Below are 12,712 nucleotides of genomic sequence, written 5' to 3' on the forward strand. Positions count from 1 at the left end.
CAAAAAAATTAATTAAACTTAACATAATTGAAAATAACGAAATTTTAAATTTTGTCTTACCATTGCTTCTTGGGTGGCGAAAATATGCTTGTCGTCAAAACGAATTAGAGAGACGACCATTCGTGAGAAATTAATCCGAACAAATAAAATACGGGATAATTAAAAAAGAATGATATTTTTAAATGAGAATATCGATAAATTTAGAACAAAAATATTGAGAGAGTTGATAGAGTTTGAAAGAGCTGAGAGAGTTGAAAGAAAGATACGAATGAAAGAAATGAAATTTGGGGGTATTTAAAGGTTAAAAAAATTGACTGTTGACCCTCTTTAATTTTTTTACCATTATAGTGTCAATGTTCAAAAAGCCGTTGGTTTTTTACTGTTGAGGGAAAACGCCTTGCTCCTTGTGTAGAAAGCGTGTCCAGCTGGTCACGCTTTCCTGCCACCTGTACATAAAGCGCACCCAACTAGACACGCTTTCTGTTTATCTGTCCTAAAAACGACCTATTTTTCTAATAAAAAAAACAAATTAAAAAAATTGGACTTTTAAGGCTAATTTAGCCATTATTTTCCCAACTTAATCCCACGCTTTTTTGTTTTAATCTTCGCTACAATCAAGCAGAAAAATGGTTTATAGGTTTTGTATTAATCGCTTATCTAACATTTTTGAAATTAATAGACTTTTTTTTTAAAATAGAAAAAAACCTAGTGAAATTGCCATTTGCCTTTGCCACATTAAAAGATAGAGTCGGTGGCAGGCATTTCCTCTCTTTCTTAATCTTCTTTCTTCAGTTGAGAATTTAGCCATCCATTTCTTTCAGTTGCTGCTGTTGTTCTTTCTCTCCTTTTTGTTTTTTATTTTTGGGTTCTAAGAATTGTAAATAATCCAAGAAAAATCCAAATTTGACAATCATTTTCGAACCCCCCCCTTGCATTTCGCCTTAATCTTTCCTTCTTAATACCCACATTTTCTCTGATTCTCTCACTCTATTTTGGGTTTTCTTTTTTCTTTTTGTTTCTTTCGTTTCCTATTACGAGGGGTTTTTGTTTTTCCCTTTTGAATTTGAGAAGCTATAATAATAATAATAATAATAATAAACAGAAAAAAGAAGCAGAGGAAAATGGCGTCTAATATAGGAATGATGGATAGTGCTTACTTCGTTGGAAGAAATGAGATTTTAACATGGATCAATAACAGGCTTCAGCTTAATCTCTCTCGTATTGAAGAAGTAATTTTTTTTTATATATAATTTATGCTAAATTGTTCTTTTTTTTAATGGGTAATGCTTGTCCTTATATTAATTATTGTTCCTTTGTTTTTCTGAATTTTATGGCTTTCTATTACATGCAAATGCAGGATCTGTTTCCTTTCGGGTTTTTGGTTTTTTGATGGGTAATGTCAGTTCTCATTAGAAATGAATGTTTTATGCCTTTTTTTTGTTAATTTAATAGGGAAAAAAAAACAGAGATGAATGAGTTCATATTTTTCTTCATTAAAATGGGATTCTTTTGGGCCATCTTAATAACTTTTTAATGTTGATGTTTGAATTTATTTATATTGTTAGTCTTTCTTTGATTTGCTTGAAATGCATTGGGTTTCTCTTTTTCTTTTCCCATTGATAGAGAAATGTTACTAGTAATATGTCAATAATTTCACCTTTTTTCTACCTTAATATGATTTTATTTTGGAAGCGTTCTTCCTTTGATTGCTTTTGTAGATTATGATACTGTTGAGACCATATGACTGGGTTTTTATGTCTATTTCCAAGGTTTTACACTGTCCTGCTGGATGGTATCATAATGAGAGCACATGGAATTTAAATTAGGATCAAAGTGAGTGATATTTTGTGTATTTCTAATATTTTAATCCATAGCATTCAGTCTCCATGTTGCTGGTAAGGTTTTAAAGGGGTTGATTGTCACATTCTGCTATCACTATTTATTTAAACTTTCTTGCAGTTTTTCATTCTTGATATTAGCCCCTAAGAGATTGATTGGTTTACTCATAGATCACTTCTGATTAGGTTTTATGCTTTCATTTCCAAATTTTGCTTAAGCTGAAAAATGGCTGGTTTGAGGTTCACCGGCTAATATGATTTTACATTTTTACTACTCTTTGTTGAATTTATTCTCTTAAATCTTGGCATTCATTAATTGTTTCCAGGCTGCATCTGGTGCTGTACAATGTCAGATGATAGATATGACCTATCCGGGAGCAGTGCCAATGCACAAGGTGAATTAGCCGGTTTTCTCTTCTTCTTTTTTCGTCTTACCGGTGTCATTTTCATGATTAATTGTCATCCTTAAAAATGATTTCACTGTTTTTTAATTGGAATGCAGGTGAATTTTGATGCAAAGTCCGAATATGATATGATCCAAAATTACAAGGTTCTGCAAGAAGTATTCAACAAGTTGAAAATCGATAAGGTAATTGCATATCTGTATGTTTTCTTTCAATGCCTAACAGATGTTCACTACACATGCTTTAAAAGCATAAAAGAAAATTTCCTGAGTGTGGCTCATCACATTAGCATGTGACTTGCAGTTCTTTTGGTTGTAGGCTAAAGTAAAATTGTGGTTTATTGCTTATAGAAAATAGAACACATGTCATGATGCCATTGATGGGATTTTTAAATTTTTGTTATTGGCATAAAAATGGTATATAGTGATTATTTGGATAGCAAATTTGTTTGAATCGGATACTGGTAATTGTCATATGCAGCATATTGAAGTCAATAGACTTGTTAAAGGCAGACCTTTGGACAATCTGGAGTTCTTACAATGGCTGAAACGGTATTGTGATTCTGTGAATGGTGGAATCATGAATGAGTAAGCTATTTTTCATGTCATTTTATGAATCTTTTCTTACTATGGCTGAAACAGTGTGTTAGATTGAATTATTTCTTTTTCTTTGATGTGATATCATAGGAATTATGATCCTGTTGAAAGAAGACTTAAAGGTGGAAAAGAGCGGAACTTGAAGGGTTCTCTTAAGAGCTCAAAATCTCTGCAGGCAAACAATCTCCATAACCTTGCCTCTGGAGATGCAGCTGGCATTAATAAAAACACTGGTCTGATTCTGCAATGGAATTTCTTTTGCTGATTAATATCGTAATTTGCATCTTATATGCATTTAATTCTCCTCAATATTGGTTCATGCTTGCCGCTAACTGTCGTCTCTATTGTTTGATGATTATTGTGTCAGTTTCCAAGCAAGGTAAGACTGGTGTAGCAGCAGCTTCAAGTGAGGTCCGGGCTTTGTCCAAGGAGGTGATCGCATTTGAGCTTTCCCTTTAAGTTCTTTTTTCGTCTATTTATCTATATCCATAACGCTTAAGCTTTGACATTCCTTGCTTTTAGTGGTTATAATGGCCATCTGACCTACCGTGGTAACAAGGAGAATTATAGTTGGTTGTGATCATATCATATCATATCATCATTTTAAACACCCGTTTCGTGTTGCTTTTGTCTAGATTACCGATTTGAAACTCTCGGTTGACCTCTTGGAAAAGGAAAGAGATTTTTACTTCGCCAAACTGCGGGACATTGAAATACTTTGTCAGTCTACCAAAGTGGAGAATCATCCGGTAAGAGTTCCCGTTAAGCTCCAATCTTTACATTTACATGCGTTACTTGTGTAGTCAATTACGGGTTCATTTCGCATTTTCATCTTCAGTCATGCATCTTGCACTCTTCATATTGAGTTGCATGAGTTGTTTTTAGGCTTGCATTTTTCATATGATACATGGTGGGCATGTACTGCTAGTGTAATAAAGAAAATATTGTATGCAGATGGCAGTAGCAATAAAGAAAATACTGTATGCGGCTGATGCAAAAGAATCAGCACTTGACGAAGCTCAAGAGTTTATTAGCCAATCTGTTGATAATGGTGAAACTGAAGAGGCAAATGAAGAGGAAACCGACTGAAGAAAAAACCCTTAATGATTGTGAATTGAACTAAATTGAAGTCATGAACTGAATGTCTTACATTTAATAATTGATAAGGAAAACCTGCTGTTTCAACTCATGATAATCTTTTTGCCTTTTCTTATATTATTGGAATCTTTTTATTTCTTATAAAGAGACGTGCTGAATTTGAAAAAAGTGTTTAGAAACTTGCACTAACAAGCAAATTAAGATAATTTACACGCTTTAAACAAGCATTCAAGAGTTCTTCACAAGAGCAACAAAATATAGCGGGGTTGCTGTAAGGATATCAATGCCTGTAGCCATCATCATCATATATGTGACCATAACTACTACTCCTGGACTTGTCAGCCTGCAAAACAAGGGACCAAATCACGCACTAAACATGGGCTAATAACAGTCCGAAGGTTGTTGGCGTACCCGATGAATGAGCTTCTCAAATGCATCTGTTCCATTCTCTTCAATGTATTTCTCCGCGGCAGTTAAAATATCGTCCGGCTTACTGAAGGAATCCTTCTTTCTCGGAACATACCAGATGTTAATCGTCTGTTGTGGGTTCATAAAGAAGGGTCGCAGATAGTGCTCGTAAACATAGGCAGCGCCAGAGAAGTACGGGATGACCAGCCAGCAAGTGAAAATCAGCTTTGCATAGGACCAGATAGGAATCCTGCACTAGTTTTTCGAACAAGTTATAGCAAAGTACATTTCAATTGTCATGGAGGAAACAATATTACCATTCAATGACTTTGGCAAAAGTGAGTTCCAGCAATGTCATCATGGAATAGAGAACCCAATATGTAAGCCATTGCCTGTCATCGGCACGAGACTCCGATTCAATTGCCCTAACCGAGGCATATCTGTTTCATAATTTAACTCAATACAACAATTAAATCATCCCAAATTCAGACAACTTATGAACTAACACCCACAGAACCAAAAAAATGAAATGAAATCTGGAAAATCACTTACAGGGGGTACAGCAGACTAATAACTGGCCTGCAAAAATCAAATTACCAAATAAAAAATAAAAAAACTGGGATGAGTCAGATTAATTAGCTCAAACAAAATTTGAACTTTCCCTTTATGTCAAAAATGGACATAAAAGAAAAGAAGCAAAGTGGAAGAATTACCCAGCAAGAACATCAAAGTTCTTAAATAGAACCTTAAGGAAACTTCCAGCCCCAGAGCCCATCACTGATCTCCAATGTTCTATTCTTCTTTGTCTTGTTTCTTTCTGAAACCTCTGATCTCAGATCTCTAAACGAAGGGTAGGGTTTGCTTTTGTCCTTGTTCTTTTTTTCTTTTAATTTACTGACCAAAGTGGGCAAGTAAGCAACTTTTGTTTTCCTTGTTTCTTTTTATTTTTATTGTTTTATATTTGTAAGAAAACTGAAGATGCCAAAAGCAGGTTGTAAGATGATAATCCCCTGATACTAAAATCGACGGCTCACGCTGTTCCTAACTTTTGAAATAGTCATAGATGAGACTTTAGCTTTTTTTGGTTAAAATCTGCTTTTTAGTCCCTGTACTTTGATAAAATTTGATATTTAGTCTATATGCTTAAAAAGTTAAAAATTAAATTTTTTATTTAAAAATTTCAGTCCAGTCATTAAAATAGTAAGAAATTTTTTTGTCAAAATTTATCAACTTAAAATTTTGATTAAATTGTCCTCATATAATACGACATATAATTATCGAAAATAAATACATTAAATTGATAAATTTTGATAGAAAATAAAAATTAACACTGTTAACAAATTGAAACAATGTGTGTGACAAAATACAAATTCAGGTATCAACTAAATGAAAAAAAATTCAAATACTAACGGATACTTTTGGATAAATTCAAGGAATAAACTACATATTAACCTTTATCAACCCCCAAAAAAAAAAAAGAAAGTTGCTATCAAGATTGCCCCCTAAAGAGTAACAGTTTCCATCATACTTCCTACTTGCTTAAACAGATTAAAATTGGAATGAACAGTGCATATGACAAAGTCTACATGATTCAAAGATAGAAATACAGACACAGTCCAATCCGGTAAATTACTCTGAATCTTAAAAAGCTTTCCTTTAAGAAAGACTATATTGTTGTTATTTGTTTTAATCAGGGAATCCACTATCCGCAGTAGTGATAATCTTCTCGTCGTCGGTGCTCTCTGAAGAGGTAAACGACCAGTCATGAAATGTTCAAATCCCAACCACATAGTTAGCGGATGAAGTGACCAATCACCACACAACACTCATGTTAGACTGTTATTTTTGGCTCTTTCACATTTGGCACCAATTCTTGAACCTTCTGCTTTGCTTCAATCATATCCTCCTTCTCAAGTTTCTCTACCAGCATTGTACATATAGAACCCTTGGGTATCATTCCTTTGAGCACCATTTCTTCAAAAAATGCACATGCTTGCTCAAGTTTTCCGCTATTACAAAGTCCACGGACCAAAAGTGTGTAGGTTGTATGATCAATACTAACATCGTTGTTTAACATGTGGCTTAACAAAAAATTGAGTACCTTCATCCTCTTCTTCCTGCAACACATTTTCAGTAAAGGTGCATAAGTTGAAATATTCGGTTTGCATGAATCCTCTTCCATTCTCTTAAGCAACTTCAATGCTTTTTCTTCAAGTGAATGTCCACAAGAAGAAGATATCATTGTATTGTACGTCAATGCATTCGGCTTAACACCTTGCTTTACCATGTCCTCGAAGATTTCATCTGCATCCTTAAGCCTACCTGCTTTGCTTAGAATGAAAATTAACGAGCCATAAAACGAAGAATCCGGTAAACAACTATCCTTCTTCATCATATCATAAACCTCCAATGCTTTCCCAATCTCTCCAGCCTTTCCTCTAGCATGCATAATGATAGTGTAAGTGACAGCATTTGGCCTACACCCTTTCTCTTTCATTTCATCCAGAATAGCATCCACATTGCGAAAATCCTTTTCACGACAATAAGCCTCAATGAAACAAGTAAATGAAACAGTACAAGGCTGAAAACCCTGTTCATTCATCTCATTCAAAATCTTCCTAGCATCACTTAGTCTCCTAGCCTTACAAAATCCATGTACCAGAATGTTAAAAGTATTAGAATTCAAAGGTATGCATTCCTTTAACTCAACAAAAGCTTCACAAGCATGCTCCACACCATCCCCTTTGACCAATGCATCCAACAGTCCATTCAAAGCCATAACATCTTTCTCAACCCCAAGTTCCTCTATCCTTCTGAAAACCTCAATAGCCTCACTAAACCGACGAGCATTAGCTAATCTCCTCATGACCTTAAATATTGTATCCAAATTAATATACCCTTTTAACTGTTTCATTTCCTCAATTAAATCCAACAGTAAATCAAACATTTTAGCCTTCCCTAACCCATCAACCATTAAGTTATATAACTCAGGAGTATGCGTATAACCTGATTGTGTTTTTGCCCAAATGAAGACTCCATAAGCTGAAATCCAGCTATTAGAAAACCGCTTCAACAATTGGTCAACTGAAACATCGGAAACACTTAAATCAGAAGCATTCAAGGCTTGGACAACTATTTCAGGAGATGGGTAGGGACATTTTAGGATTTTAGTGATTTTCTCCACTGGGGTTTCGGGTTTTTTGGTTGGAAAGAGTCGAACTTTGGGGTGGTTTTCAATCCAAGTGGCTAGTGAAGGGATGACAAAATCGTCATCTCCCGAGGGTTGAGTTCCTGTGTTTTGCTTACTGACCCAACTTGGGATGTCGGGTAACTCGGATGTGAGGGATGAGTCAGGGGAAGCTGATGGGTTGGTGCTGGTACTGGTGCTGGTGAAGAGAGGGGAGAAGCCAAAGAGCTTGAGAGAATTGACATTGAGATTTCTTTGGGGATTGGAAGAGGAAGCAAGGCTCAAGGTTTGGTGTTTTCGAAGCATCTTTTAAGGTGTTCATGGAAGGAGACGGATCATGAAGAAATGCATCTGAGCACCAAATCGAGTCCACTTGTGACTTTGCCCGGGAGCGGAATGTTTTGCTTGGTTTCTACTTTTGATCGTTTCTTTTCTTTAAGGCTACTCAAACTATACTATTCTACCCTTTTTAAATCAAATAATTAATTAAAAATTGCTATGCGAAAAAAAAATAAAAACTTTTGGTTAAATTAGTCATATATGCAAAAAAAAAATATTGATCAAATAAATCATATTTTTTAATTTAATAAAATAAATCGATTTTGGAGAGAAAGTGTGAAAGGCCCCTTCTTTTCTTTTTGGTGAAAACAAAATAAAGATATCACAAAAGTCTAATCAACTCTAAAGGAGTATCTTCAAATAACTAAAGCCCCTCATTTCTATTAAAAGCCATCTTAGCAATAACATCAGCTTTAAGGTTCATTTCACGAGGAATATACTCGAGCTTCCATTGACCAATATCCAACAAGTTTTGTTGAATGCGTCAGATAAGAGTAGAGGAAGATGTCTTTGAAAAGGATTCTTAAATAGCTCGGATAGCTTCCTAACTATCAATCTTGATTAACACTCCATGATACTTTTAACTTTTTAAAATCCTCAAGCCATCAAGAATACCCCATAATTCTACATTAAAAACTAAACACCAACCCAAACTCCTGTTAAACCCAAGGATCCAACCCCCTGACTATCTTTCAATATCCCTCCAGCAGTAGCCATCCCAGAATCTAACTTCATAGCACCATCTATATTAAGATCCACCCAATTGCCTTCTCCAGTGACTGACCTCCCTGTAGTCGGTTTATTAGAACGTAATGACTTTTGAGAAAAGATATATTGTAAGGCCCAACTATATGAACTTCTATTCATCTCATCAATCCTCCACTGATTACCTTGAAAAATACGAAGATTTCGGTTCTTCCAAATGTGTCACACCATTATCCCAAAGAAACACTACCAATCCACATATTTTAAGAAAATTTTGTATTGATTCCCCAGATTAGATTCAAGCCATTCTTGCAAACTCTCGAAAAAGAAATTTCCTCGCTTTGCCGTTGGAATAAGTCGATACCATACTTCTTTAGTCACAGAACAATCTCTAATGACATGAATAACATTTTCAAGTGCGTTTCCGCACGTTGTGCAAAGCTCCCCATCTCCTATCCCCCGCCTAACTCGTTCCTTTTGTGTGAGTAATCTTCCCTTAAATGCCAGCCAAAGAAATAATTAGCATCTTTGGTTAGATACTAAAATGTTAGTGGTTTTATCTTTGAATCATGGGTTCAATTATTCTCCAATTCACATTTGTATTTTTTTCATGTTGCTTTAAACTTTTTATTATTTTAAATTAATGATTTTATCATATTAGCTTCTTTGGTTAAATGGTTAACTAATAAATATTTTATCTTTGAATCTCGGTCCAATTCCTCCTCTTCTAAACACATTGTAATTTTGATTTCATGTTGTTTCAAGCTTTTTTAATTAATAAATATATTATTTTCAATCTTTTCTTATTTTTAATTTATCTTTAATTAATATCTCTTTTGTTCATAAAATCAAATAATTATTACAAATATCATTACTTTTAGTAAATATATTTTTATGTGTAATATTTATTTTCAATCCATATCATGAGTGTAGTAAATTTTAGTATTATATATTTTTGTATGTATATTTAAAATATTTCACATAAAAATATATGAAATATCATACCCACAATGTAGATGAAAAAACAATGACATTTGAAATATTTTACATATAAAACAATAATTATATTTGAAATAATTATTTCATCTTATAATATTAGAAATCACCATACCCACAATATATGTGGAGAAAATAAATATTTGACATATAAATATTATAAAGAAAAATATACCAAAAAATTAGTGATGTTTATATTATATATAAAGGAGTTATTAATTTCAAATAATGATATATGTAAAATATATATTTTATTATTTGATTTTATGAATAAAAGAGATATTAATTAAAAACAAGAATTAAACATAGAAAAAATAAAATAATATATTTATTAATTAAAATAAAAAAGCTTGAAACAATATGAAATAAAATTATAAATGTGTTTAGAAGAGGAGGAATTAAACCTCGAGTCAATGATAAAATTATTATTATTTAACCATTTAACCAAGGAACTAATATGTTAAAATATTAATTAAAATAATAAAAGCTTAAAACAACATGAAATAAAAAATACAAATGTACCACTAACATTTAACCATTTGACTAAAGAAACTAATTATATTAAAAAAGCCAAAAAAACGCGATTTAAAACTGGACGCATTTTTCTACCACCTATGCAGAAAGAGTGTCCACTCCCTCTCCAAAATTGGCCTATTTCCCTAAATTTTCAAAAAAAAGCCTATTTGGTTAATAATTTTTTTGGCAGATATGACTAATTTAGCCTTTCTCTTTATTTTATTAATTTTTTTCTTTCTTTTTCCTTTTATTTTAAGTTTTTTTCTACATCAGTATTTTGTGCTTCGTGGTTTTGATTAAGGTTTCTAAAACTAGAAAGCTATTGAATAAATCACGCCACTAGATCTCCATTTAAATTGTTCGTTTGGTTTGATCAAATAAATCATTTAAAAAATAAAAATATTTAGAAAAATGGTTCAATAGATTTTTTTTAGCTCGGTTTAACCCGTTTGTATCAATCTGCATGTTAATTAGTTCAACTTCTATCTCTAGACAAATATCTCAGTCGATCCAAACACTAGTTTTGATAGATGAAAGAATTTTTTCAATCCTGCCAAGTTGAGCAAATCGATGGTATAGTTCAAAAGCAAAGTTAATTGCAAGTGTCTCAACCTCAAGAGGGTGAATTCCAAGCATTGCTAGTGTTGCCAGACATTGTAAAGTAAAAATGAAGAAAATAAAAATAATGAGAGACATAATGTAAAAAATAAAATATAAGAATTAAAAATTATTTTTAAAGTTTATATGACGTGACAATTTATTATCGATTGAATTTTTTTAATGGATATAACATTTTGATGTGAAAATGGATAACGGAATAATAGTTTGGGTACCACTTATGACAAAAAAAATAGGTACTAAGTTAAGAAAAATGACATAATTTAGGTACTAATATGTATACTAAGATCTTTTGTAAAATATAGTTAATGATTTGACTAACTATCGGACTAATTGAGCTACTAACTTGGGGAAAAAAGTAATTTAGGTACCAAAAAATAAAATTGAAGTATCAAAATTAAAAAAATATATAATTTAAATACCAATTTGTGGGTTAAACCACTTTAAAATTTTGAAAAAAAAAGGAAAAAAAATCCATATAACCCTAGAACTAATCCAAAAATTTTTAAGTCCACTCAACTCCATCTTGATGTTGCTGATGTGGTGGTTAACCCTAGTTGAATCAACTGATAAATGAGATGTGGCAGTCGTACATGAAAAAAAGGATGATGTGGATTCAATGCAAAAATACAAAAATTGAAACCCAATCAAATTAACCCTCTAAACCCAGTCGTCAAAATCATTCAGACCAAAACCAAGAGAACATGGCAAAATCCATGTTTTGGAAACAAATTTTCTTGTAATGAAACACTGCGTTAATATCCAGAAGGAATTTGTCATCATTCTTCAATTTCCACACAACATCTTCTGCAATGAAGAACATCTCCATTATTTTAATGTTTCGAAAGCCCAAGTTTGTTGAAAGGAATTGGGTATCATTGTTGAATAAAGACAGGTGATGTTGCTGATTTCGTTCCCACCTTGCATGTGAACATGACACCTTTGCCTGCTGTTTTGTGTGTAGGTGAAATCAATTCATATAAAAGTTTGAGTTGGTGTGTGCGTCAGGGAATTAGATTTCCTTTTTAAGGTATATTAAAGTAATGTCTGTCTATTTCTTATGTGAAATTAATTTAATTACAATATTAATTACCGTGTTGTATTTTTGAACTGACGACTAAAACTAATACTCTGCTTGGTGTTGGAATGTATGCAGAATGAGTTTTGGTGATGGTCCATGGTGGCAAGTTTGTAAATAGGAAAGTAGAGAAATTGCAAATTCATCCTCATTGATATAATTGAAAATCTCAACACAATGGTCTCGTGTGTTGAATTTAATACTAAAGCTTGTGTCCTTCCTTATACATGATGAAAACACTGTCACAGGAATTTTACACCTGATCAGGGTATAAAAGGAGGATATTACTATAGGTGGCCCAACTTTACTTGTTGACACCATTTTTTTTGTGAAAACGGGATCGACTTGGATTTTGAAAATGAAAACGAATATGGGAGTTGCCACCAATCTTTTTTGATGAGGTGTGATCGGCTCACCTTAGAAAATGACTATTTTTAATAAACGGTTCGATTTATTAAAATAACGCTTTTTGGTCTACGAAATTAAAAAAAAATGGGTTCGGGAGTCAGTTACGTACGAGGAAGGATTAGCACCCTCGTAACGCCTAAAATTGGTACCTAGTTGATTAATTAGTGTCTTAGTGTCGAGAATTGAAAACTTTGAAAAGATTTGAAATACGATCCTTGTATTTAAAAAACTTGTATAAATCAAATTACATGTTAAGACCCTCTCATTTCGGAGAGAGAAAATGTCACACCCAATGAGTTAGGGCATGATATTTCACATCCTCAAAAATGGGCTTGTCCTTAAAAAAAACTCATACAATAAAATTCAAAATGATATTCAATTTGTTTAAGTCATATGAAGAAATCGCAGCCCAATACGTTAGGGCACAATTTCTCAAAACTCTAAACGCTGAATATTACATTTATTATTTTTTTTTCAAAAATCCTCATCTCGAGAAAACAACGTGTCATATCCAATGCGTT

General features: G+C 32.9%; 3 protein-coding genes across 3 annotated transcripts; 1 reads left to right on the plus strand and 2 right to left on the minus strand.

Moving 5' to 3' along the window:
- The first annotated feature begins 709 nt into the window (after nt 1–709).
- On the plus strand, nt 710–4,027 carry LOC105788400 (microtubule-associated protein RP/EB family member 1A). The gene is made up of 8 exons (XM_012615285.2): nt 710–1,229; nt 2,165–2,233; nt 2,341–2,427; nt 2,723–2,829; nt 2,929–3,071; nt 3,206–3,270; nt 3,474–3,587; nt 3,793–4,027. The coding sequence occupies exons 1-8, from the start codon at nt 1,122–1,124 to the stop codon at nt 3,925–3,927; spliced, it is 828 nt and encodes a 275-aa protein (XP_012470739.1). The 5' UTR covers nt 710–1,121; the 3' UTR covers nt 3,928–4,027.
- Nucleotides 4,028–4,094: 67 nt separating this feature from the next.
- LOC105788401 (HVA22-like protein a) lies at nt 4,095–5,282 on the minus strand. Its single transcript, XM_012615288.2, has 5 exons — nt 5,058–5,282; nt 4,897–4,923; nt 4,662–4,784; nt 4,348–4,594; nt 4,095–4,279 (listed from the first exon to the last, which is right to left on the minus strand). Exons 1-5 carry the CDS (start codon nt 5,117–5,119, stop codon nt 4,217–4,219), a joined length of 522 nt encoding a protein of 173 aa, XP_012470742.1. The 5' UTR covers nt 5,120–5,282; the 3' UTR covers nt 4,095–4,216.
- A 565-nt stretch (nt 5,283–5,847) lies between these two features.
- On the minus strand, nt 5,848–7,957 carry LOC105788403 (pentatricopeptide repeat-containing protein At3g22670, mitochondrial). Its single transcript, XM_012615289.2, has one exon. It carries the CDS (start codon nt 7,835–7,837, stop codon nt 6,176–6,178), a length of 1,662 nt encoding a protein of 553 aa, XP_012470743.1. The 5' UTR covers nt 7,838–7,957; the 3' UTR covers nt 5,848–6,175.
- Between the last annotated feature and the right edge of the window lie 4,755 nt (nt 7,958–12,712).

The sequence above is a fragment of the Gossypium raimondii genome, chromosome 2, assembly GCF_025698545.1.
Source record: "Gossypium raimondii isolate GPD5lz chromosome 2, ASM2569854v1, whole genome shotgun sequence".
NCBI lineage: Eukaryota > Viridiplantae > Streptophyta > Magnoliopsida > Malvales > Malvaceae > Gossypium > Gossypium raimondii.